The 26,680-nt window shown below is 39.8% G+C and overlaps 1 protein-coding gene across 7 annotated transcripts in view; it reads right to left on the minus strand.

The window, feature by feature from the left end:
• The window catches only part of CEP192 (centrosomal protein 192), a 50,064-nt gene that overhangs the window by 13,584 nt on the left and 9,800 nt on the right, over nucleotides 1-26,680 (minus strand). For 5 of the 7 annotated variants that reach the window (XM_083622442.1, XM_083622447.1, XM_083622441.1 and 2 more), the window contains 23 exons: nucleotides 25,726-25,790; nucleotides 25,442-25,639; nucleotides 24,869-24,989; nucleotides 23,218-23,312; nucleotides 21,705-22,344; nucleotides 20,578-20,808; nucleotides 18,465-18,612; nucleotides 16,541-16,709; nucleotides 13,906-14,716; nucleotides 13,376-13,524; nucleotides 12,677-12,907; nucleotides 11,175-11,300; nucleotides 9,408-9,548; nucleotides 8,866-8,926; nucleotides 7,444-7,580; nucleotides 7,263-7,355; nucleotides 6,237-6,352; nucleotides 5,979-6,155; nucleotides 5,054-5,144; nucleotides 3,973-4,137; nucleotides 2,875-3,141; nucleotides 2,591-2,697; nucleotides 1,279-1,388 (listed from right to left, as the gene is read on the minus strand). In XM_083622442.1, the coding sequence (XP_083478568.1) occupies nucleotides 1,279-1,388; nucleotides 2,591-2,697; nucleotides 2,875-3,141; nucleotides 3,973-4,137; nucleotides 5,054-5,144; nucleotides 5,979-6,155; nucleotides 6,237-6,352; nucleotides 7,263-7,355; nucleotides 7,444-7,580; nucleotides 8,866-8,926; nucleotides 9,408-9,548; nucleotides 11,175-11,300; nucleotides 12,677-12,907; nucleotides 13,376-13,524; nucleotides 13,906-14,716; nucleotides 16,541-16,709; nucleotides 18,465-18,612; nucleotides 20,578-20,808; nucleotides 21,705-22,344; nucleotides 23,218-23,312; nucleotides 24,869-24,989; nucleotides 25,442-25,639; nucleotides 25,726-25,790 (4,449 nt within the window). The remainder of the gene's footprint in view (nucleotides 1-1,278; nucleotides 1,389-2,590; nucleotides 2,698-2,874; nucleotides 3,142-3,972; nucleotides 4,138-5,053; nucleotides 5,145-5,978; nucleotides 6,156-6,236; nucleotides 6,353-7,262; nucleotides 7,356-7,443; nucleotides 7,581-8,865; nucleotides 8,927-9,407; nucleotides 9,549-11,174; nucleotides 11,301-12,676; nucleotides 12,908-13,375; nucleotides 13,525-13,905; nucleotides 14,717-16,540; nucleotides 16,710-18,464; nucleotides 18,613-20,577; nucleotides 20,809-21,704; nucleotides 22,345-23,217; nucleotides 23,313-24,868; nucleotides 24,990-25,441; nucleotides 25,640-25,725; nucleotides 25,791-26,680) is intronic. The other 2 variants (XM_083622445.1, XM_083622446.1) reach the window with 1 other exon arrangement.

A 26,680-nucleotide genomic window follows, 5' to 3' on the forward strand; every position in this document is an offset into this window, starting at 1 on the left:
GACCTTTTCAAATTCTTTAGAAGTTAAAAGAGAAAATGGACATAGTCCATCACCAGCCTCCCAGCAGATACACAAGGTAAGTAATTCCCACTGATTTCAAATGGAACTTCCAAATATGTACATTTAGCATAAACGCTAATGTTGTAAAGGTGACATGAATGATGCAAGCTTCAGAAAAGTATTAAAAAGTTATAGCTAGAATTAGAGCAAGATCAAGCAACTACTGCTGCCAAAGGCAGATGAAAAGGGAATCCTAAATAGCATTGGAGGAATGACAATGGGAGATGGGAGGGAGGAGAGATTTGCTATGGAGAAGACAGAGATGGCTGCATGGTTGATTTCTCAACCAGTATTGGACAGTGAGATGGGCTGCTCACTTGACTTCCAGCAGGTCGCATAGGTGTTGCTTCCTGGGAGGGTAAGGAGGCTGTGAGGTCTGGGGACATAAACAGCAGCAACGTGATGGACTAGAGGTCAGGTGAGAAGCACTGCGCCACCACAATATCCCCTACTATCAACCATGTTAAAAACAACCCAGCTGCACTAGCACCTGCATTATGATAACCAGATTGCAAGAATATAATCATAGGAATAAGGGAATGTGGTAAAGGTAAAGGCATGTTCCCTCAGCAGGGCAAGAGAGCAGCAGGGCAGCTGTGGCAGCATGCGCACTAGCCTTCACATCGCTTCATCTCATACTCTTTAAAGTTTTGGTAGCTCGGTTTTCACAGAGGCACAAATCCTGACCCTGCGGAAAAAGGGCAGGTGAGCTGAACACAGAGCCAGGCTAGGCCACCTCCCTCAGGAAAGAAACAAACCTGCCAACTAAATACACAACGCGGGAAAAGGACATCAACAGCTAAAAGCAAAGTTAAAAAGGTGAAGGGACCCTTGACCGTTAGGTCCAGTTGCGGATGACTCTGGGGTTGCGGAGCTCATCTCGCTTTACTGACCGAGGGAGCCGGCGTACAGCTTCTGGGTCATGTGGACAGCATGACTAAGCCGCTTCTGGCGAACCAGAGCAGCGCACGGAAACGCCGTTTACCTTCCTGCCGTAGCTGTACCTATTTATCTACTTGCACTTCGTGCTTTCGAACTGCTAGGTTGGCAGGAGCAGGGACCGAGCAACGGGAGCTCACCCCGTCGCGGGGCTTCGGACCACCGAACTTCTGATCAGCAGGGAAAGTGGTAGTGAAAGCTAAATTTGAAATACATCTAAAGAATGGCGAGAAATCAAATATACAAACAAGTAGATATTCTCAGGGTGGTCAAGCTTACCTTCAGTCACCAGCTCTTCCCCAGGGAATTCTTCATCAAACTTTACATTTATCACAGGATTATTAGCAGGAAGCATTTTTTGCACTTGCTCTGGATTTTGCTGTACAGCTCTGAGTAGACAATTGAGAGTTTTCAGGTCTCATTAACGTTATGAAGAAGCATTTAACAAAGACACTAAAATACTCTGTAAAGCATTCAATCCAATTACCCCACTTTAAAAGCATTTATGCACTGCAGTGTGCTTAGGGACTACATCTGATCAGCTTCTTATTCCCAATGAGAAACATAACAAACATAACTCAATCATCCTTCCACAAATGTGTCCAAAAGTTTCCTTCCAGCAATCATCTGCCCCAGATGTCCAGTATGCTGGTTAAAGAACCACACAGAGTTAGAACTCTGGAAGTATAATCTTGCCTTCCACTGTGGAGAGTCCAACTACTACTGATTTGTCTGCACATAACAGAGGACAAAGGGGAGGGGAGAAGCAGCACTGACAATGACCACATATAATGGCCTGCTACTAACAACAGAGAATGTTTATTGGCCCACAAACATTGTGCCCAGCAAGCCCAAATTAGGCCAGATAATAGGAACTACTTTGGTTATGTTGCAGGGAAGAGGGAAACACCTACATATGTCTGTTTCCTAGATGTACTGCTCTTACATGTTCATTGTGGGATTGTTGGAAGTTAGCAACTTGTTACGAAGCATTTGACTACCATGCACAAGGGGGGAGGGAGCAGGACAAAAAGCAAAGGCATTCTAGCACCCTCAAGTGCTAACCTGCCATAGCCAGAAAATGAAGCAAATCTGAGTGCTGAACACAGCTGCATACTCCAGTCTTTTCCAAACCTTTTGCAAACGTATTTTACAATAAGGGATTTTATAATCCAAAAAAGTGAACTTGTTCCTGTTCTTGATACCAGTGACTGTTGATCTTTGAACACAGACAGAGTTGGCTATGTTATTTAATAACCACTAATACAGAGTTTTCCAAACTTTTCATGTTGGTGACACCCATTTTAGACATGCATCCTTTCACGACACAGTAATTCAGTTTTACTAGCAAATGGAGGTTAAACTAACCCCTTTCTAGCCCCGGGAGCAGTGTGGGGAGCATTTGCATGACACAGCCAACACACCAATGTTTCACGACACACAGTTTGAAAAGCTCTGTAGTAATATTTAACAGCCAATATAAAAAAAACTTTTATTCTTTAAATATCCATTCTAACCATCTGCTTCTTATTTCTTAAGAACAGATAGTAATGAATATACTTGTTATTTCCCAAAAAACATTTAGCCTTACCTGCGATACTGCTGTCTCAAAATTTCATCTCCATAGACAAAACAAATTGTAGACAACACTGGTGAATTACTTTGATCTTCAGTTGAATTAAATGTTACTGTAACTTTCTGAGAGGAAACAGTCAAATTTTGGTAAATTAATTTGTGGCACAATTGTTTGAATTATATGTAAGATTCACAAAGCAAGATTTTATGACACATTTTTGGGTGGGTGGGGGGAATGTTAACAGCTTACACATTTTATAGGTCTTGCGTAATATATATATATTGTGACTTTCATATTACCTGCTGTGAACTTTCCTGAAGAACAAACTTTTCTGGGGAAACTCTCATCACATTTGGATCCATAACAATTATTTCACTTGAGTTCTTAAAGCACAGTGCTTTCACGTATGCAGCCCGACTCCCTGTATTTTGTACAGAAAAGGAAGCCTGTCTTGTTTTACCATTCAGCCCCGCTATATCATTCAGCCCCACTATGTATCTATTACAGTGTTTTTTAACATCTTCTAATCTCAGATTGCTATTTCCTCCATATCCATACAATGGTATCTGAAAGGAAGAAAAACGTACATTTAGAAAAACAGGAATTGAAATAACCTTGCTCCCAGTTTCATTATCCCCAACTTTAATATTCAAAACAATCAAAGGATTCTCAAATTCTTTAAAATGTTCATATGTAGCACACCCTAAAGACCAAATGATGGAAAAGCAGGGTAAAAGTAGCTTAAGTAAGCAGAATAATGACTGGTTTCTGATGTGTACAAGTAACAGGATCTTTACAGGCAGGAAGATGCAAGTTGAAGGAAGTTGGCTGTGTTGGGAACAGCTAATTCATGGTGCCCTGAAATGGTTCTTCAAAAGGGTGCCCCTCACCTTCACCACTGAGAAAAGTGAGGAAAGCAAGCTTCTTTGGGAGCTACTGACGTGCTTTTGAACTGCTAGGTTGGCAGGAGCTGGGATAGAGCAACGGGCGCTTACTCTGTCACAGGGATTCAAACTGCCGACCTTCTGATTGGCAAGCCCAATGGTTTAGACCGCAGCGCCATGCGCAGAGTACAACAAAATCAGGGGGGGCACCAGGTTGGTTACCCCTGACTTAAGACACTGAAAGGCCCAGAACACGAAGAAAAAGATAATCCAAAGTGCATGGCAAGGGAGTTACTGAGATGTGGAGAGACTCTGTATCACTCTTAATATCAAGAAAACTACTGGAGTACAAAAAATAAAATCCAAGGAGGTTATAGTGGTCAATTTCTTGTCTGGCTTACAGTCAGAAAGTGTGAAGATGTTTCAAAACATCCTGAAGGACTTACTGCAAAAATGAACATAATAAATTCAGAAACATCCCATGAAATAGGATCAGTGTAAAAAGTAACTTACAGTGAACTTGATTCCTAGTTGAGATAGAAGACCAAGCTGTTTCATTTCAAGCTTTGCATACATACAAGTTAATCGAGTTGGTGTAAACATTAGACAGACAGAATAATCATGTTTTGGACGGATCTTGATTTCACAATTATTGTACACATGTTCTCCAAGTTTCAACTGCAAATACACAAGAAAATCCACACAGCAAATTAATTTAATTCAGAAAATTATTTTAGAAGAGTTAAGATTTTAATGAACAGTTTAAACCCAAATAATTTGCTCCCATAATTCTATGACCTCTGAAGTATGCCACTCTATGGAAATGCTGACACAGTAAGAAGAAGTGTTTTTTATTCATTACTATTTTGCAACATTTTCCATGCACAGAGATAAATCTCAGTGCAGGAAAAATGTGTAAATGGCTGAACTGATCGCTCCATTCAAACTGGCATCCTCTCTAACTTTCTTTGCACTTCCTTCTCTCCCCACCCACCCACATGAAATCAGGATGATCGCCTCATCCTGTTCTCCATCCCTAGTTATAAGAATCTTAAATTTGTTTCAAATTTGTGGTTTTAAAAGCCACTGAATATAATAATATTCCCCGCCCATCTGGCTGCGTCTCCCCAGCCACTCTGGGCCGCTTCCAATCAAGTGTTAAAAACAATACAGCATTAAATATTAAAAACTTCCCTAAACAGGGCTGCCTTCAGATGTCTTTTATTTTCTACTATAACATTGCTCTGTGAAATGCAGAGTATGTTAAAGAAAAATTCAAGATTCTTAAGTCTGATACAACAAAACTAGCAGCAAGCACTGCTGTAAGAGGGACACTGGCATAACAAAACCAACATTTCAGAAATTTAAAATTTGAAATCATGTCCACTGTACTATCCTATATGTGCTGATAAAGTCCCACTGAATTTGATGAGATTTACTCTGAGGTAACTGTGTATAGGATGGCAGACTAAGAATATACCATTTGAAGGCTTATTTCAGTGAGAAGATTAAAATAAAACCTAGCTTCAGTTTCAAATACCAAGTATATTTGAATCTGAATTTATATAAACAGTTTCAGTTTTGCATTACTTACTTGAAAACAGTCCTGATCTTGACCCCTTATCAGCAATCTTAACTGCTGAGTAATAGATGGAGAGTTATTTCTCAGGATTAGTTTCTGTTGGCTGAAAAAATATAGAAATCTTTAACGTTTCATAGTAATTTCCTTATATTTATGAACAGCTGCCCTGATAATCCACCAAGAATTACAGCATGGTAAATCCAAGGTGATCTAGTGAAGAATTAGTTAGTCTAGCTGTACACCTGTGATTTTACTCAGTTATAGGAGTGTTATTTTTCATCATAAGACATATTTAGAACCTTATTGACAGCCTAAAGTTTTGGCTATTTATGTACAGCATGTGCTTGCTTCTAAATGTACAGCAAAGGGTACAATACTGAGAAGGCAGGCATATCCAACAGTAAATTTTGTGTGCCATTAAGGGGTCGCTTTTTCTTTCTTTTAAAAAGGGTTGCCAGCTGCCAGGTATTTTATCTGTTTACCGTGGTACTTGCCCACAGGAATATACTGGATGAAGACCAATATACTGAAGCTCGGTAAGGACAAGACAGTGACACTGTAGTCTCTCACACATCCCTAAATGCTGCTTCTGATGGTCATTTGGAATAGTGAGGGATATCAGCAAACCTGACTGTGGACATGGCAAAGACAGTTCTGCTTATGCAGGGACTTCCTGGATCCAAGCATCACCATGTTTGAACAATACATTGCCAGCAACCCTGATTTGAATGGGGGTTGCATTCTAGGTCATCGAGTATGTTGGCAGAGCGTGCATAAGCGCACCCCGCTCTCTTCCGGGTCTGAAAATGGCGCGTGCTTTCAATGCACGCAAGATGGGAGTTGCCTGTTTTTTATACTCCTGAATGAAAAATTGATTCACGCCAGCAATGTACCACCAGCAATCATGAACAGCATATCTTTTTTTCTTGGTACTTACACTGTTCTGCCAAGCTGTATACCTCCCCATGTCAGAAACTGCTTGTTAGCTAGGATGGGGGGAACTTCTGAACTGGGGTATTTCTGTACCAAAGGTTTGCTCTCCACCGCAGTCACTTCGCCTTTTACAGTCACTTTATATTCTGGCCCAGATGGCAGTACCAAGATTTTTAAAACACTATTAAAATAAAGCATCAAGTTAGAAGTTCTGTAAAAAGAAATTCTACTTAATATCATTGGGCCAATTAGGTTGCATTACCTTTCAGCATTTCTATAGTCCTTTGGAGAAAACACAACTGTCACTTCTTGTTCTTCCCCAGGTATAAGAACCAGGTCCTCTGGATTGACAGATATGCCGCTATCTGGCTCAAGTGCCTAGAAATGAATAGTGTTACTTCAAGGTGTCATCCTTTGATGCTCAGGTGACAATGGTAGCCAGGAATACTCTTCGTCTCCACTGGCTGCTACACAAGATATGATATTTCCTAGAGAAACTGAATTTTGTCCCATACAACAATGCCCTAGTTGTATCCAAATTACAACATATAAGTTACCCTTCACGGAGCTGCCTTTGAAGAAAATTTAGAAGCTCCAAGTGGTGCAAATGTGAATTACAGTGTTGTAACCAACGTCCTTAATTAGATCAAATTATATGACAATTATTCTGTTCTTATCAGTTATAGTTTCTGAGCTCAATTCAAAATGCTGACTTTAAACCACTTCATAGATATCAGTTAAGATACATGCATAGTTACCATGATTTCCTAAGCTGTACCTCACAGGGAGGATCTTAGCAGGAATGCTGATATTTTCACCAGGAAGTGTGGAGGGTTAAGTAGCATCTGCATAGTGCAAGAGCTTCCTAGTGGCCAACCATGTGGCTTTAGAAATAAAATCACATTATTAACCCAGCCCCCTACACACATAAGTAGATAATGCTATTCCAGAACAACTTGAGCAGCTGTCTTCCTTCTGCCCTGCATAGCAGCAACATGGAAACAGTGTCTACTATTTCTCTTGTCTCAGAAGCAGGCACCAGGGGATTAGGCCCTATACTCCACTTTCCACTGTGGGTGAGTCCAGTTGACTAAACACTGACAAAAGCAAGATGGAAACAATGACCCCCTCTGAAATTGTGGGTAAGAGTGCAATATCATTTTGTACTTTAAAATTTTTGCCAGGAAAGAGTGGATTGGACTCTCTTTCTATTATGTACTGATTAAGTTAGACTGATTTGGTTGACCGTAATTTCAGAACTATTCCTTGGAAAAGTAAGGTAACCTACCAGGATTTTCAAGTCAACTTTAATATTCCCAGCGTTCTTTAATGGCAACTGCTGCCTTGTTGATAATCCCATCCTCGCAGACATATATAAAGTCTAGAAAAAATAGGTTTCAAGTGATAGTTAGAAGTGAAATATAGAAAGAAATAAGCTGCATCACAAAAGATGGTTTTGGGAAATGTACCTGTAGGCCTTTTGGAGCATATATCCTAGGAGTTCCAGATCTTGCATGCAGAGGTATACTTAAAATTTTAGCAGGCTCTGGACAATCAACCTCCACATCAATTCTTGCAAAATACTCATCTGCAGGGCCCAAAGAATCTGAATAAAGTAAGTGCAAAGAATAAGATTGATCCTCAAGTGTAAAATGTTATGATTTGTTCTAGAATGAGCTTTGACACCAAGTATTATCAACATTTAATCACCCAACTGTGATGTCAAATTAGAATGTGTCTAGTGCTATGGTAGTATTTTACATCAATATTGGTCTGTTTAAGCAAGGCTCTTCATTTTGAAATGTTTTAGTGTTATAACTGGCCTTCAAAGCAGCAAATGAATGGAAACAGCAACAATGAAGTGCATCCTAAAAGATATGTTGAAGCAGGTGTTCAAAGGTGTTTCAGCATGCAGAGTACATCGTACAACTGGTTGGCTTCCAGCCTCAACAAAAGATAGTGACACAAGGTAAAATGGACCAGCTTTTCTACAAAGCTTAATGCATGCTTGACATGCCTCACATTAAAAGGCATGCATTACACTGAATGCAAGGGACAGAACAGCTTATGGCACATGCTTATATACATTTCATAAGTGCTTGCCCATTACTGCCTTGCCCAGAACATCCAGGAAACTTGAAATCCTAGCACATTGTCTTCTTTAACCTAGATATGACGCGAGTCAGACCTAAGTATGCAATTCTGCAAACAGGGATTTGGTATGCTAACGTTTATGCAGAGGTTCAAACATTTTAATGTTTCTTGAATATCTAATGTGAGAGCTATTCATCATATGGCATGATATCAAATATCACAGACCTTAATTTGCTAAGTAGGTGTAACTCTGTTACTAAAAGCAAACTTTCAGCTAAGCATTTAATGATAAATACTATTTTGGCTCTTTTCTGCCTGGGTCTCCAAACACATGAGCCTTATTCACATGATACTTTGTTCATTTAAATCTTAAAAAAAAATAACTGTGAAGAGGATTGAAAGTTCTGAGTAGCAAAAGCTCTGCATACTAGATTTTGAATATTGGTTGGACTCATGAATATTATTTCAAGCAGAATTCTGGTCTGCTGGACTAACACAGATTCTTAATACTGTACAGTGGTACCTTGGTTGTCAAACGGCTTGGCTCCCGAACAAATCGGCTCCCGAATGCAGCAAACCCGGAAGTAAGTGTTCTGGTTTGTGAACATTTTTTGGAAGCTGAACTTCCGACGCAGCTTCCACGGCATCCAATTGAGTGCAGGAATCTCCTGCATCCAATCAGAAGCCACACCTTGGTTTTCAAACAGTTCCAGGAGTCGAATGGACTTCCGGAACGGATTAAGTTTGACAACCAAGGTACCACTGTACATCGATTTCATAAGATAGCAGATCTATACCTGAAGTGATGCATTTGCTCGGTGCATGGAACTGAACCCACACTACTAGAACATCAGGATCCTGGAAAGAAAGACATATGTGTAGAATGAAACATTTTTAACTTTAAGAACTGATTATGGTTGAAACATTGATCAGCTACAATCTTCACACAGAATCATATTTTAAAGGACCTTGGCTTTAAGTCTTTACTACCCTAAACTACAGATACAGTAGGAAGAGAATGGTGTGAATGGTTCTGTGCTCACCTGAACACAACTGATCATGACTGGCAAAGAAAAGCACACCACCAATTTAAGTGAAAGACAGATGTCCCCAATACTAGGGCTCCCATACGTCCAGATTTTCCCAGAAACTACCGGGATTTCAAAGGCAGAATTGACATACGGGGGAATTTTTGAAAGGTGGTGCTTTGTCCTAGATCTTAGGCAAACACTTCCCAAATAAAAACTCTGTTACTAAAAGCAAACTTTCAGCTAAGCATTTAAGGATAAAGACTATTTTGGTTAATTCAACTATATTCCTTTGGTTTATAGTGACTTACTTGCCCATCACTTCTTGCATTCATTACATGGGATATCACCGAAGGAGCTGCTCGCTGGGAAATGTCACAAGTAGGGAGCAAACTAACAGAAGTGTTAACTGGTTCCTTAGAAAATGTGAAACACCGCCATGCTACAGCATTCTGTAATAAAGATATTTTTTACATTTTAAAAGCAGAACATTACTGCCAACCCCTAAATTACCCAGCATTTCAGGTTACTGACTGTCGTCAGGATATGCTAAATAGAGCCCTGCTGTTTTGCCAACTGAGTAAGATTTTCAAGCAAGAGGTGGTGGTACCACACGGGTTCTGGGAGAGCACTCCAAGCATATGGGGCGCTGAGCAGAATAGATGCCTTTTAGAAGCCAGATTAAATAAACCTTTGACTGAAAGAAGGGCTGTAGCTCAGTAACACAGCACACGTTTTGCATGCAAAAACTCCTAATTTCAGTCTCCGGAATCTCAAGGTAAAGCTGGGAAAAGACTCCTGTCGGTAACCCCGAATTGCTGCCGCCACTATAGGCAATACTAAATGGATCCTATGGACTTGATTTATGGATGCTTCCAGTGTTTCAAGTTGAGCGAGCAAGAGATCTTTGAAACAGCTAAAGGTAGTGGAACATGTCACAAGTGCATTGAGCTACAAGTAGTGGATAATTAGAGGGGGTGCAGCTGTGTAAGGCAGCAATGAGGAGTTTGTGCTGCATCCAGGAGTTGATAGGATCCCAATGTAAGAGTTTAGGGAGAGGTGCTATGCAGTCTAAGGGGCCATAAATTATTTTGTTAGCCAAGTTCTGGAAAGCTGGGGGGAACTGCAGGCCAGAAAAAGAAAAGGCTGCAGTAATGGTGGGTGGCAACTGGAGTTTACATTAAGGGGCAGAAAATAAGCGTGCTGTATTTAGCAAAGTTAGACAAGGGGTAGCAACATGACATGGAGATGAAGAGTAGAAAGAGGAATCCAAGAAAGTCAAGACTTTCCTTGATCAAGAAGGTAAATAACTATGTTACGTTATGTACATACACTTAGAAAGCCAGGAGGAAGGGAGGATGAATATAGTAGGGAACCAAAAATAGATAATTGAGGGTGCTGATCTGGGAGAAGTATTGGAAAAGCTTTCCTTGCCAGAAACATTGAATGAGTGATTGGACAGGTAGGAAGAAAGTGACCTGGTCAACGGTTTCACAGGCAGAAGAGACAAGGGCAGAAGTGAATATTTCAACCTCTTTAATGAAACATTTGCAGGTTGAAGTAGACTTCCAGAAATAGAGCGAGGATTTACTTTGCTAAATCAATGGAAGTCAAAACTACAGTGCAGTCAGCCTCACAACTGCATTGCCATGCAATAAGGTTCATCAGCTGCAATCCCTCTGCTTCAGCTTCTTAGAACATCTGCTTCTGACAGCTGATGTGGGAATAGCATAATGAAATCCTGCTACACAACCAACATTCCCATTGTAGAGAAACATGTCAGGATGCAAAGAAAGTATCTCAAGTGATATCAACACACTACAACAAGGGTAATCCGTTACCATTGGCTCTCTGCTTCTCTGGGAGTAAAACCAAGCTGCTGGTTACCCATACTGTAGAACCAATGTAGCAGTCACTTACAAGTTGCTGCTTCTCAAGAGATCACTATACAAGTTGCTATACTGGGAGGGGGTTGTTGGTGTGTGCATTTTTTTGTTCTTGTTTTTGTGAAGTATTTTGTGTTGCAAACTATGGATAAAGGCTTGTATATAAGTTTAAATAAATGAATGAATACTTACGGCATAAATAACAAGTCTGACAGGCACTCTAGCACATGTCTTGTTTGTTAGTTTCAGTGGAAGAGCTTTCCAGCTGCCAGATGGCATATCACCAAAGTCAAGATGGTTTGTCGTTCCTGCTTCCACCTAATATTAGAAAAGGGGGGAGGGAAATAATATCTTTAAGAACTGAAGCACACAAAGTCATATTTATTTGTATGAAGAAGCAAACAGGTGTCACTAAAAGATAACTAGACAAGAGATTCTAGCTGTGCCCCCTCCTGGAGAAGCATTCTGACTGTTACTATTACAGATTAGCCAAAACGAAGAAACAAAAAAGTTTCACCAACATCTGAAGTTATTAAAAATTGCTCATCGTGTAGATCGGGATGGGGAAAACTGGACCTAGGTGCCAAATGTGGCCCCACCTCTTTCTATCTGGCCCGCAGGACTCTCCCCAAGTCACAACTCCTCTTTGGCCCAACTTTATACCCTTCTTAAATGTTTTTCCCTGGCTGGAATGTGCTCTTGAATTCTGATAATGCCTCTTGCTTGCCAGGATGGAGAATATAAAGGAGTGTGTGACTGTGGACAGAAACGTACCTACTGTACAGAGGTCCATCCATACTTCGGCCTCTGGAAGACTGCAGCCCTCAGGATGAACATGTAAATCTGATATACATGGGTAACTGACAAATTTTGGTAGATTTGGAGAGACCAAGTATCGTATAGTAAAATTATTGAAAATCGGACTATTTTTTATAGTGTAGTGAAATACGAAGTTTCAAGACTCAGTATTGTCATTTGGAATTCAGGTAACGATTTGTGGAATGATATAGCTGATAACATAGCAGTGGGGGCCCAGTTAGGGGGGCCCAGTCACAGAATACCATCTGCAGGGATGTTTATTTGGTGCAAACTTTGTACTGTAGGTGACTGGCAAAAACATTTATTGAATCAGGCACTGAGTATTTACAACTCTACTTTGCTTTTATTTCCCACTTATTTCTGTATTTTGTGTTTTTAATTTTTGGAAACAATTAAACCTTTTGGATATTGCATTGGGGCCCCCCTTATGAATTGCCCTCCCTCAGGGAGTGTGCCTAGCATGGAATCTGTTGACAATCCAGAATCTAATTTGGTTAAGACTCCTGTTTTCCCAGGCCTTTTCAGGTTGCTAGCATTAGTTTCTGTATGCTGCTGTAAGGAGCTGTGTTGGCTCTATAAGAACTTATAAAATTATTTGTCTTCAGTTGATTTAAGGTACCTTTTAACCTGCTCTGTCTTTTTTGGATTGTTTGTACTTTGCTTTATTTGTAGCTTATTATGAGATTGTAAGATGAAGGGCAGGATAAATGTACCAAATACATTAATAAAAGCGAGCTAGGATACCTTATAGCAAGTCAGACTATTAGCCTATCTAGCTCAGTACTGTTCACAATGACTGGCAATGGCACTCTACACCCCTTCCCCAACTATGTATTTATCAGAACTATGCATTATGCACTCATATGGATTTTTACCTCAATATCGGGAATCTCAGCAACTGCATTCACAATCACTCTAGCTGCTAAGGCCTGTGCCTGGACTATTGTATCTGCATCTGCAGTAAATGGCCAAGAGGCAATACTAAGCACGCACTGAAAGACTCCTGCTTGACAGGGTAGAAACAGCATTTTTAGATCTTCTGTAGTACGAGGTCCTATGACAGTTTTGTTTTTAAACAGGAAGCACCTGTGCTTCAGAGGGTCCATCTGCAAAAAAAGAAGCACACACACAATCAGAGGTTCAGGACAAAGCAAGTAATTCTCAATAGAGAGGTGTAAAATAGATGCAAAGAATTAGGATGGCATTTAAAGGTTCTGCGTTGACCGTATCCAAATCCTTTCTACTGCTGTGCTGCCCCCCTTCCCCACGGTACATTGGTGAATACTTTTGAAATGGAACATAGATATGGAAGTTTCATCACAATGACTTTTGTGTTTGAAAAACAGGGATTGCTATCAATAGGAGGAAGAGTGTTGAAGTCCATCATAGTTTATGGTCGAATGATACTAAAAAGTACAGAGCTTCAACCAAATTTCAAGTTAATAATTTTCTAGCCCTTTGGGGGAGGGCTGGCAAGCAGGCCACCATCTCTAGTTTAAAACACGGTTTACTTCACTAGAGAAAAAAGTAAAATATTAAAAGATGCATAATACATATCAAGATTTGGTACATACCTTTTCGCCATCAAGCATAATACTAAGAAGGCCGATGCTGACCTGTAGCCACCGTTCAGATGGGTTAAGAATACTAAGGACTGTGTGTGATGTCAGCCCCACACAACAAGCATTAGGGAATGTTACTTCTTCTGGGACTTTTACACGTTCTAGGAAAGAGAAAACAACCAATAAATTGTTTCAACTGCAAATTTTGGACAACATAAAACAGGGCTAAAATGTATTTTATCCAACTGTTGGATAAAATGGATTTTATACAACAGCCTGCAGGCAGAGTTCTGCTCATGCAACAGGATTTCTCCTTTCAAATCTGCTCTGAAGGGTTCATCAACCTCTTGGAGCAGACAAAGGGAGCAGGAGAAAAAATTGTTCACTGGCTGCTTTACATATAATGAAGAACAAATAAAGATGGTACATGATGCTCATTTAAATTTTAAATATATAAAAGAATGACCAAGAGTCCAAGTAAATGTCTTCCTGACCACAAAGGGCATTAGATAAGGCTGCTGGAAGAAAAACGAATAACTTACCAAGTCCAAATGGCACAGATTCCTCCAGCTGTCTAGGTCCACCAGCATCAGCTACTTGTACTGTATGTGAAGTGCTACTAAAGACATTTTGGCTGGATATGAAGTTGCACTGTGGAGCTGCACCCAACATTCCAGATCCAACTTCTGAACCTGGTGTCATTCCAGCAGTCAGGGAGCTTGGAACATGACCCACAGGGATGGTAGAATAAATCAGTCCTGGTGGAACACCAAAAACTGGAGGACATCCAACTTGATACTGAGGCAGAGCTATATTTGTTTGAGATGGCAAGCTTCTCAGATATTGTTGGGCAAATGGTGTTGTTCTAAGGGAACACCCTGTTAGCAGTGTTGGAACTTGAGAAGATATGGCTGGAATTTCTGAAACAGGAACATGTGATTTAAAGTTTGCTCTATTTTGACTTAATGAAATACAGTCACCTAAACCGTCATGAGCAGGCACATCTTTTTGAGAGTCTAAGCCTGGTCCATGTGCTGTGGTTGTACACCCATGCTCTGTTACTGGTACTTCAACATTTCCCAGTTCATTACTATTTAAACATTTCTGTGCAGACTGATCTTTGCTCTTTGATGGTTGCTCTCCAGTTGATTTCTGGTGTTCTGGTAGGCTGGAAGCATCTGCAGAGTTGTTTATTTCTCGCTTCTTATTATGGTTTCTCACACTAGTGCTTGCACTGCTTAGTGATGGATGTTTGTTATTTTGCAAATCAATGTTTTTTTTAGTTTCTTCTTCCAATGCTGAAGTTGGGCTGGTCCAAACTATTGTTGTGCCCCAGCCACTAGCACGATTATTCTGAATAGAAGATATTAAAATTCTGATTAGCATTTATAATTTGTAATAAGCTTATGATTAGTACATATTAAAAGCCTCTACACACAGAAAGTGAGCCTACTATACTTGCCTACCAAGTAGACAAAACACCACAATTAATTCACAAAATAAATTAATATTATAGCCTAAACTGATTATCCTCTTCAATGGAAAAAAACAAGGCTTTTAAATGCAGAAACAATACTTACTGGCCCTGTTCGCATGTTATACTAAACCACAGTTAGAAACAAACTATGGCTCACTGTGAATGAACAGCGTGCTCCTCAAATTGCACCTACTCTGCTCCTCCATTTCCTGAGCCAAAGGTAAAACCACAGTGAAAGCTTAGCATGGTGTGCAAGGCTCAATGTGTGGTTTCTCTCCAGGCAGGTGCAGTTTGAGCAGCATTCATCAGCACACCATAGCATGGGCTTAACGTGATGTGTGAAACAGACGACTATGTTAAATAAATTCATCATAGCTAATTTTTAAAAGCCACACAACGCTGGTACAAGGTGAGTATTTACTGCAATCTTTTCATATAAAGTCAGCAATCTCATGATGCTTCCAGGCGGCTGCTTCCCCAGGAATGAAGCAAAAAGTAATTCTTAAGAAGTATCAAGGTGTATTAAGTGAGCAAGTGTGTATGTGCAACTAAAGGTTAGGTGCAATATTTGCCGTGTCACCAGTACTAGCCCTGCTGGTACAGCATAGTAGTTGGCATGAGGCAAGGCAGGGATGGGAAACATTTTTGACCCAGCAGAGCAGATCTTTATCTTCTTCCACTCCCCACAGGTCAACTTTGATAGGTGGGGCCACCTACCTGTCACTCACCTGATGTCATAATGATGTCAGGTGTCTGGCAGGTGGCTTGTCCCACCCACCTGCCAAATTGGTCCATGGACGTGGGAAATACAGCCCAAGCAGGACAGAACTCCTTGTGTATCAGTGTTCAACCCTACTTTCTAGAGGTTTGGGATGTACTAGACAATTCCCTGTGGGAACTTGCTGGAATGCCTAAATTAGGATTAGAGCTAATGCGTGGAGGATTAATCCTGCTTCCTCCATGCTGTCTACACCTGCCCCACACCTGACATCACAGACTATGCCAGTTATGGGGCAGGTGGGCATACCTTTGAGAAAAACATTCTGGCATGCCACATGGGGAGGCCTGGCAGGTCAAGTTTGGTCCACAGGCCAGAGGTTCTCCTCTCCTGTGGCACTGCACAAATGAGTTTTCATAGTCCACTGTGTTATTAATTCATATTAGCTCATGTTCACAAGTGTCCTAAGAATATTTGCTTTGATTTTGCCATTTTGTTTTTCATATCACTGATCTGAATTCCAGAGCAGCAGGTTCATGAACATGGTAAGTTTACAATGTGGCAGTGGGGGAGGTTAACTCTACCACTTACAGTGCATTTTGACCAGAACATTAAATTAGTTCTCCTTACTCATCCAATCCCTTATATGTATGTTCCACTGTACTTAAGGGGACAAGAAACATTAGCGAAAGAGCACCTCAGGATAAGAGCAGTTTCAGCTTAAGAACGGACCTCCGGAACAAATTAAGTTCATAACCAGAGGTACCACTGTACAGAGTAAGTCAGAGTCCTGGCTAAAGTGTAACAATGTCAGCTTGGGTAATACAAGTCAAAATTTAGTACACCATCCACTATACTACACTGATCCTTGACTAATATTTTATACTTCTGGGAAGGTAGTTCTTCATAAAATGTACCTAAGATCAAACTACAACTTGAAACTTGGTGTATAAAAATATTTTGCATCTAACAAGCTACTTACCTGACATGTTTCTGGACTAGACAGAGTTAGATTCTGAAGGGTTTTTTCAGTGGCAGAGACAAAGGTCAATCGTCCCAAGCTATGATCAGTATACAGCACCTGAGGTAAGCTATCATTGCAAGATGATTCCTTAGAATTTGATGTTGTAGCAGGACAGTCAGCATCAGCTCTAAAACACAAAGAATGCTGACTTTTAAAAAAATGTACCCACATACAAACTGCCTACATAACCATTTAATAATATCCGGCTTTTCATTTCATGAGTAATGTGATTTGCCCCTCATCTGTTTCCACGGTAAGAGTAGTGGTTGCCACCAGACCAGCACTGTGTTTCCAATGTTCCACCTCCCACCTTCTGGTCTTAGTGTGACCTAGCAGACCCATGGTTGCTACCAGCTTAGTGCTACTAGCCTTTAAAGGAGGCCATATCTGAGCCAATCCTTTAAGAAGTGTTTCTAGATCTCAGTTGCATGAAGCAAAATGACATAGTAACTGCTAAAACTACATGATCTAGAAAGAGGCTAGATGCAGCTTTTGAGTTTGCTTTTGCTCATTTCACTCCACAGGCCAGTAATAGACACAGTATAGACCCTGACACAGCCTTGGCTTAATAATCAAGTGATTGAACACTCATGCTTTTTCACCTTTCTTTTATTATCCAATTGCTCTGCCTCCCCACTCTATCACCTTAGCTGCCCTTCAGTGTCATGTTTGACCATAATCTCAAAAAACATAGTTTGGGGGTAGCCTCCTGATGCTGGTAAGACTAACGTTCCCATCATCCATGACACTGGTTAGTGCTGGCTTAAGCTAATGGAAATGTAGTCTCAAAACATCTGGAGGGCACCATGTTGGCTACCTGTTCAACAGTCAGTGAACTTGGATTTAGGAGCACCATGGGTAATTTGTTTGTGTAGCATCACATCTGCATGAGGCTTGTCTTTCGTTTTTCCTGTATCACCACAGTATTTCATAAACAAATGTATACCGCTTAATAAAAATAAGCAGTTTACATAAATAATGGAATATTGATAATAACATTTAACAAAATTCCTAAAAGTGAAGAGAAACAATAACACAAAGTGATGCACCACAGGTAACATTGAGCATCGTACTAAACAGATAATTAAAAATTAAGAGTCCAGGAAAGCTTGGGTAAAAGTATATTTTAAGAGGCATTACCCAAGAGGATGGGTGACAATGCAGGAAGCAGGCCTTCTTGGTGATGTCACAAAGTGACAATTGTCTGGTTGTGGAACGGCCAGCAGTGTCTCTGTGGAAGATCTTAAAGATCAGGTTTGGATCCTGGTGCCAGGTTGTGTAGGTTTTAAATTCCAGCAACGAAAGCCTGAACGTAGCTCAGTAGCTAATAGGCAGCTACATTAATTTCTGGAGTATCCTTACTACTTGAGCGAGTCACATAATTTATAAGAATAAATTAATGATGCTGGCTCTTTGATTTGACACTGAATACTGCAATATTGTTCACTTGGCAAGAATGCTAAGCAGCAGCAGTGTCCTCATTTCTAGTTCACACTTAAATATGTAAAATTGACTGCCATTTTATATTATGACAACTGTCTTGAAGAGGTTTATATTGACTGAAGAGTGCTTAAAAATTAGGGCCTCATGTACAGAGGTCAAAAGTAATATTTGCCAATGATTAGTTAATGTGCATATTCAACTGAGAGATTATCTCTCAAAGACAGAGAGCATGCTTTGCACAAAGGAAATCCCAGGAATCTCATTTTAAAAAGGGCTGTCAGGTGATGGGGAAGACCGACTGTGACCTGAGGGAGCTGTACCAATACAGTAGGCAATAATGGATTGTATGGCTCAGACCATGCAATCTAACCATCTAACCATATTCAGCTACTAACTCCCACCCACATTTGGGCTTTTCATGTTCCCACACAATAGTTACCCTAAAAGAGCAGTTCCAGTAGCTTCATTTGGAGATGAATGAATAAGTGGAGACGTTGAAGGTCTGAAACTGTATTGTTCATCATCTGAAATCTGTATACAAGGCATAGGAGTTGTAGGTGTCTGTTCTGTTACTCCAACAGCATTACCTGAATATTTTAAAAAGGAGATGTTGAAATTAATCCTCCTAGCGATGGAAAGAATGACTTCAGATTATCAGTGACTATCCACCTCAGGAGGCAGTACTTCTCAACAGAAATTTGCCTACGTTTAGGGATTTCATATTTAGCTATGAAATACCTAGACATAAAAATGGTAAAACAGTGAAGTATATGATAGAAGGATATCCTTGAGATGTAGCATTCTGACTGTGCACAGCCCCACCTTTTTACTATACATAAAATGCAGGTGTCAGCCCAGATGCCAACCTCTTAATGATCAGAAAGAACTATGGCAGTTTATGTCCCATGTTTGTCATGAGATGACATCCTATAAAGATATATTTAGCAATTGTGCTCAAATTCTTCAGATGGGCATTTCTTCAACAGTGAAGCGGTTGCTGAAGCTTGCCTCCTTTCAAGTGCCAGTAGAAAGGGCAGACTGTATAATCAATAATAAATTATTTATTTAGAATAAATAAGAAATTATTATTATTAGCCCTGTTTAGGGAAGTTTTTAATATTTAATGCTGTATTGTTTTTAACACTCGATTGGCCGCCGCCCAGAGTGGCTGGGGAGACGCAGCCAGATGGGCGGGGTATAAATAATAAATTATTATTATTATATAAATTATAGAATGTGGCAACCAAAATCATTGGGATTCTTTCCAGGCATTGCTTTCAAAACGATGGCAAACGGGAGAAATACACAGCAGAGGTGTCTTGGCTACTAATAAACCAAGTTGTGGCCAGCTCAAAATCTGTCCCCTTTGTCTGAAACAATCACTTCCTTATCCCAGGGGAAATTGGTAGAGTTTTCTGGCCATGCCTGAAATACCCTTACCCGATTCTGGACAACCCAATTCAATGAATCTGTCAAAAACTGCAGGAAATGAGAATGTTTATAAATGGAAGGTCTAGCCCTGAAGCTAGTCACGCTGATACCCTTCTGCTTTGACTTAGTTATCAAAAGAACACGTTTTTAACCACAATACTTAGAGAGTCTTACTCAGAGGGACAAAATATTCTGTGTGAATCAACCCATGGCTGCTTGAAAACAGCTATGCACCAAAGGCTACCATGGCCACTTTACTGCATGACCATTATTAGACTGATGCTCCATGAGCCACAAGTTATGAGAACTAGGTGAAAAGAATAAAGTCATACAGAATACCCATGAGGCTAGTACTCCCACTTTCAGAGTGGCTGCAACTCCAAGTAATAAGGGCCAGGGAACATTTGGGTGAGATTTCTGCAGAGCTTGAACATGTTAGAGAGCGACTCAGTAAGATGCTTAAGACAAATGTATTTTGCCACATTTTAGTCCAGATTGAAATTGCTTCTGCTGAAAATCACATGCAAACACTACAATAAATTGGGAAAAATTATGGTTTCAAATCTTGCTATCAAGCAATGTGAGAGTTGATGGAAAGAAGTGTGCTCCTTTTGTCCTTTACAATTCCATTTAAATCCAGGGGGTATAGATCTTAACAAAATTTTGGGGCAAGCCAACATAATGTTGAACTAGGTCCTGGTCTGTTAGAATAAGTGAGATCATTTCAGAAATCCAAGTAATGTCAACTGGGTGCCCTTAGTACCTGGTTACAGGCCTAGAAAAAGGACAAGTGACCTAGATTCCTGCGAACAATTTGGAGACATAATACCTCTTCTTGCCTTGTTCTGAAGACTAGGGTTCTCTGCCCAGAAGCCCAAAACCAAGCCCACCTAACTAAACTAAAACTAAGGAAGAAATAATGTTCTGTAAAAGCAACCATGCCTCAGAGGAAAGCAGCTCTCTTCCAATGGAGGCCAAGAAACAGCCTCCAGAGGTGGATGAGAGCAGTTATCAAGCACAGGAATGAAGAATAAACTTTATAAACCTATAAATAACAAACTATTTCAGCTTACTTTCAAAGCAGGCTTCGGCAGAAATCAATATACCGATACTCTACTCACCAACATCTTTCTGATTATCAGCAGATATATTTTCAAAAGCTATACGTTTTTCATTGTTGCCGGCAGCATTCTCTTCCATTATCTTCTCATCTTGTTTCTCTTGGTATTTAATATTGGATGTAGTTTTTTCCTTATTAGGGTGTACAGGAAGAGGGGAAAGCAATATTGGAACAGATTTTAAACTGAGGGGCAGAGTGTTCTTGCTGGTTCTTCCTTCTGATTCAGAGTAAGCTGGATAAAGAAAAAAGTGTTCACAATCCAATTATACATTTTTGACTTTACACCAGAGATGCAGGGTTTTCCACTCTTATAAATGCGTTGCAAACTTCCTCCCACACAGACCAACGGAAATTACTTATGATCTTGGCAGACCACATAATTATTTTTCTGCCTATTGTAGCATTTACAACACACTGTGATAGAAGCTGTATGAATGTTAATTGTATTCTTATTGCATCTTTAATTGCTTATATTGTATTTTATTGTACCATAATTTGCATCCCATAGCATTCAAACCATAATGCAACATAATACAATGTAATATGTGTGAATGCAGACACACTGTAGACCACCTGAATGCTGCTCACAGACCAGAGTTTGGGAACCTTGTTGTATACAAAATAAATAATTTAGATAAACACATATGGGCATCAAAAGCTGATATGTGAGCTTTCTGGCTGCACATGCAGTACCTTCATGCAAGCCAGCAAACAAACCACAAACTCTTCCATTAATTAGAGTTTGCATTTCATCTAAACTGGAAAATTATGGTTAGCAGCTTTCAAACACACCAGGATATTATGGCATGGCTGGAAGTTGGATTTGTATCCTGATTTGTTCTGAAACTATCAAGCACAGCTGCCCAACGCAAACAAAAATAAGAAACCACAGTGCAGATTTCCTGAATTGTTTGCAGGCCCATATGAAGAGCGGTGCAAAGAGTTATGCGTGTGGTCAAAAGATCTATTCCACTGCAAAAGAGCATTTCTCTCATTACAAGCCATACTGACCCAAAGTTTTCATTAAGCTGCATTGAAATAATTGCCATTTTGTGAATGTCAGTTGTAAATGTTCTTTTTAAAATTGCACAGCTACCGAACAGTTTATAAGACATGTTAAAGACTTACTGGGAAGTGTTTTTTCACTATCCTCCAAAGATATGGTGGTAGTTTCTGATGGTCTCTTTTCTGAATCTGGTACAGAAGAAGTCAGGTTTTTTGGAAGAAAGTCTTCACCTATGTTAGATGCTGCTTTTAAACATTCCATTTCCTTTTTCTCAAAACTTGTTTTACAAGATGAGTCTCTGTAACTGTTTTCCTCATGTATTATGCTTAGATTAAGCTTCTCTTCTCCATGCCTGATAGACAAATTACTTTTGGACAAGTCTCTTGGAGAAGGCATTTCAGATTCCTGTTTGTACAAAACTGTACGCAAGTCCCTGGCAGTTGCTTCATCTTTAATTACGCTTTCGGATTCACCGTCATTCTCAACTTCATCAGTTTTTCTGAGATATTTCTCTATGTCAAATGTGCTATTTTCTACATTGTTGACATAGGACTGACTTGCGGCAGAAAAGTCTGTGAGTTTGACACCTCCAGGGATGTTAGTTACTTCTCTATTTTTATTTGAGGCTTTCGTCATCAAAGCAGCGAGTTGTGCTGGATCAGTACTAACAGAAGCATTTGCAATAGCATATGCAATTGTGCTTATACTTAATATAGATGGCTCATGCTGCTTACATTCAACTTTTCTGTCTTCACATTTCTCCTAGAAGTTGGAAAAATGAAAAGTTGACATTTTTAACATCTTGTAGCAAAGCTGAACTCGTGTCATAACGGTTATATTGCCTCCAATATCAGAGGCAGTATAGTTCTGAATACCAGTTATTGAGCATTTTAAACAGGAACTGCATCATCGCGCTCATGTCCTGCTTGTGGCCTTCCCATTGTCATTTTGGCTGGCTACTGAGAATAGAATGTGGGACTAGACAGACCTTTGGTCTGATCCAGTAGTAGTTCTGCTACTCAGACAATTTATTCAGAAAAATTGACCAGGTTTTCCACTCGTGAGACAGTGTTTTAACTTCCAGCTTCAGGTTTAACTGTACCATATTTTTCCATGTATAAGACAATGCTTTTTGCTAAAAAAAAAAATAAGGCAAAAATTGGGTGTCATCTTATACACAGATAGTGAATATAGAGGGGGGACATGTGATTAATGGCAGCAGCAAGCAGGAGATTGGCAGCAGCAATTGGGCAGGCGATTGGCGCTGTGGCAAGGCAGGCAGGTGACTGGCGGCTGCGGCAAATAGGTGGGTGGGTGGGCTGTCGGTGGCAGCAAGCGGGCAGACAATTGGTGGCTGGGGCGTGGTGTGTAATTAGCAATGGCTGTGGCAAGCAATCGGCAGTGGCAGGCAGGCGAGTGAGCAATTGGTGGAAGTGACCTCCCCCACCCCCCAAAAAGCTAAACAACTTAAATTTCTGGTTAAAAAAAATAGGGGTCGTCTTACACATGGGGGCATCTTATACATGGAAAAATACAGTATTTTAGACACACTGAAATATTTGTTTCAGAATTCTTAAAAGAAATGAAATACTTTTTAACAGATATCTATTTTGCTTTTGATATCTAAATACTTACCCTTCCTCCCTCTCTGTCTTTTGCACTCACTTCACAAAGGGTAAATGTAGCAGATGCAAAGTGCGAGTCTTCCTTAATGCTTTCTTCTACATCCCCTAAGACAAGAAAAGTTAGCTTGTGTTCGCTAGAATACTGCTTACAATAAGCCAATAAAAGAAATGTATATTGCAAAGAACAAATTGCAAAGGTTAATGCTGCGCCTAGCCATATTCAGATCATTATCCATGTTTTCATGCTGCTGTTCCTCCTCTTTCTGTTGTATACTTGCTTTGGCACAGATACTTCTATTAACCTGATTTGTTAACTCACATTAATGTAGAGTTCCCTGGCTTGGATGCAATGGGGAATTCTGGATTAATGCAAGGCAGGAGATCCAAGTCATTGGCCAATGTGAAAAGGGGAGAGAAATGTGTTTTATGACACTATGAATGATTGTCTGAACATGGCCATTCTAAGTGTAAACACCACACAAATGTAATTAAGCACACATCTAAGATCTATTTGGAATAACAAAAATCCTATGTAAAAGCAATTTAATTCTATCTGTACTCTAACTGCTTATTTTCATACCAAGCACAGTGTGTGAGGATAATACTAAGCTGCATAAGGAAACCTATGATTTCTAAGCCATCCTTCATGAAAAGATTCTGGGGTGATTTACATATCTGTACCATTAAATACCACACATAATAAAGCATTAAAACCAAAATTTTAAAATCCGTTAAAAAAACCTCTTGGCCTGCATATAGCCCCAACAGGGTTTTTGACCCACAGCCCAAAATGACTTTTAAAAGTTCAAACAAAAAAAAATTTTTTCTTTCCAGTAGCACCTTAAAGACCAACTAAGTTAGTTCTTGGTATGAGCTTTCGTGTGCATGCACACTTCGTCAGACACTTCGCGTGCATGCACACGAAAGCTCATACCAAGAACTAACTTAGTTGGTCTTTAAGGTGCTACTGGAAAGAAAAATTTTTTTTTTGTTTTGACTATGGCAGACCAACACGGCTACCTATCTGTAACTTTTAAAAGTTCCTATGCATCCCCAGTGTTACGATACCAAAAGCTTTTTGCGATACCTCTGTGTCTTTTTTTTTTTAAAAGAAATTTAAAATTAGCTATCCTCACTTTTAGACTTCAGCCATGCCCACTTTGACATGTTGCCCCTGGAGGGGTTGGCCATGAGTCAATCCTGCCCTCTGCATGAAAAATATGAGCTGCTCCTTACATTAATATGAAACAGCATGAAACCCTGCAGGACCCTGCAGCATGGTTGCCAGGGGGCAGAGCAGTCCTCTAATGCCATTTTGGAATATGCTCAATATAAAACACAGACCCCAATTTCTTGCCCTCACTTAAACTCTGTTGGCAGGCTAGCAGCATAGTCTGCAACTGTATGCTATATAGCGTTATCAGACTCGGCCCAATACATAATCAGGTTTTGGAAATGAAGTGAACAATTGGCTAACATCATGCGTGGCCAGCGTGATGCCCTTCAGGTGTTGTGAACAGTCCATTAGCCATGCTAGTGGGAAGTATGAGAAACTGTAGTTCACAATCTTTGGAGGCCACTAGGTTGGCTTCGCCTGATAAAACAGCTACTTGCACAGAATTCTTAGGTTTCGGGAAATTATTAGGTTTACAAGAAATTACCTTGAAGAGTAGATGTCTGAGAATTCTGTTCATCAGTGTTTGTTCTAGATACATCAGATTGCCTCCACAAAGGAAGAGGTTGTCTCTTTTCCGGTGAAGTAATGTGATAACCAAAAGATGGCTGTAAGAGGAAACAACGTTCGTGATAAATGCTTTGAGAAACATGTAGTAATAGAAGCTGGCCAACACAGCGTCTAGATCTGGAAGATGTCAAACTTGCCTTCAAATATTTGCTTCTTTGCCCATGTTTCACAGTCCATTGTAGAAAATAACTCAACAGGTGTTTACAGGCACATGAGACTACCTCATGGACAAGTCAGTAATGGGCTACATAAAATGCAGTAGTTCTCCGGGGTCTCAGGCATATATCTCTTTCAGTCCTTCTATCAGAGATATTTTAATGAATTTGGACGGCACTAAACCTGCATTCTCTGTATGCAAAGCATATGCTCTATTACTCAGCGATGAGCCTGCTCATTTACTTATTTCTATTTTGTAGTCTGAGAGGAATCTTGTCAAAAACCAAGTATGTACATATAGTGGTAAAAGTATGTGGACAAGACAGCTACGTACCCGTTTCACATCACCTCCTCCTCCGAGACAACCAAGAGCCTCAGACCTCTGACCAAAGAACTCTCCTAGAGAGAGCCGTAGGTAACTAGCATCTTTGCTAAAGTCAGTTTGTGAACCTCTTAGTGGGTTGCCATTATTAACACATTTCCATGAAGAGTCCTCTAATCCAGAGGTATTTTGCAGTTCCATTTTCTCTTCCTGAAAATGTAGCAAACAAAAACGTCAAGAATTATCATTACCTATAGACAAAAGGATCATAATAGCCTCTTTACGATGTTTCCTACCTGAATAAATCTGTGTTCCCTTTCAAATTCTTCTTGATCTTGGTCAATCACAGCCATTGCTTCAGCTTTTCAAAGAGTAAGAGGGAAGAAAAGGAAACGATTAAACTCTTAGCATATCCCACATTCCCTAGGCAGAATGGATGAATGAGTGAAAGGTAAAGTAAACGTGAAGTAAAAATTACATTAAAAATTAGGCATATTTTATATACTGAGCCTAGTTTCCTGTAAGGTCATGTAATGTTAATATGCAATTTGCTTAGCTCCATCAGCTGAATGTTTTAAGTCAGCTAAAAGCCTATTTGCTTACTCAGGCTTCTTGAGTTGTTTAAGCCAGTTCAGCTACTGGCTATGATGTTTTTAATTGATGGATTTAAAAAAATAATTTAGTTATTATTTCCTGATTTCTATTTGTAATTTCGTGATACTTGTAGCTACTTAAAGAGATTTTTTTCTAAAAATGTCACCAGTGTATAAATCCAAAGAAATAAATAAAATTTAAAAGTTTTGTGTGGTTTTGTGATATTAGGGTAATACCAACTGTAAGAAAAGACCGATATTTATTATTCAAGGAGAACGGCTTTGAATAAAAACAAGCTTTTGTATCATCTGAAGCCCTGGTCTTCTGTGCTGCTGTCTTTGTAAGGAGCAGAGCTATCAGCAAGGAAATCTGAAAGCCATGCCAGCCCCTTTCCTCTACCATTATTTAATTTCAGCAGTTTTGTAAGTAATACTACAATTGAAGTCTATCACAACTAATATCCTAAGTTTAGAGAAGTCAGGTTACTTATGCTGTTAATTGTTTTAACACTGAAGTTTCAGTTACCCAAAGAAGTATTTTTGTTTCACTGTCATGCAATTGGCATCTGCATTACATTACCTACAAATATGTGGAGAATCTTGGTGACCCATGTCCTAACATATAATTAATCTTGTAGTACAAACTTACTCAAGGCAG

Source organism: Podarcis filfolensis, assembly GCF_964270895.1.
Source record: "Podarcis filfolensis genome assembly, chromosome: 7".
Taxonomy (NCBI): Eukaryota; Metazoa; Chordata; class Lepidosauria; order Squamata; family Lacertidae; genus Podarcis; species Podarcis filfolensis.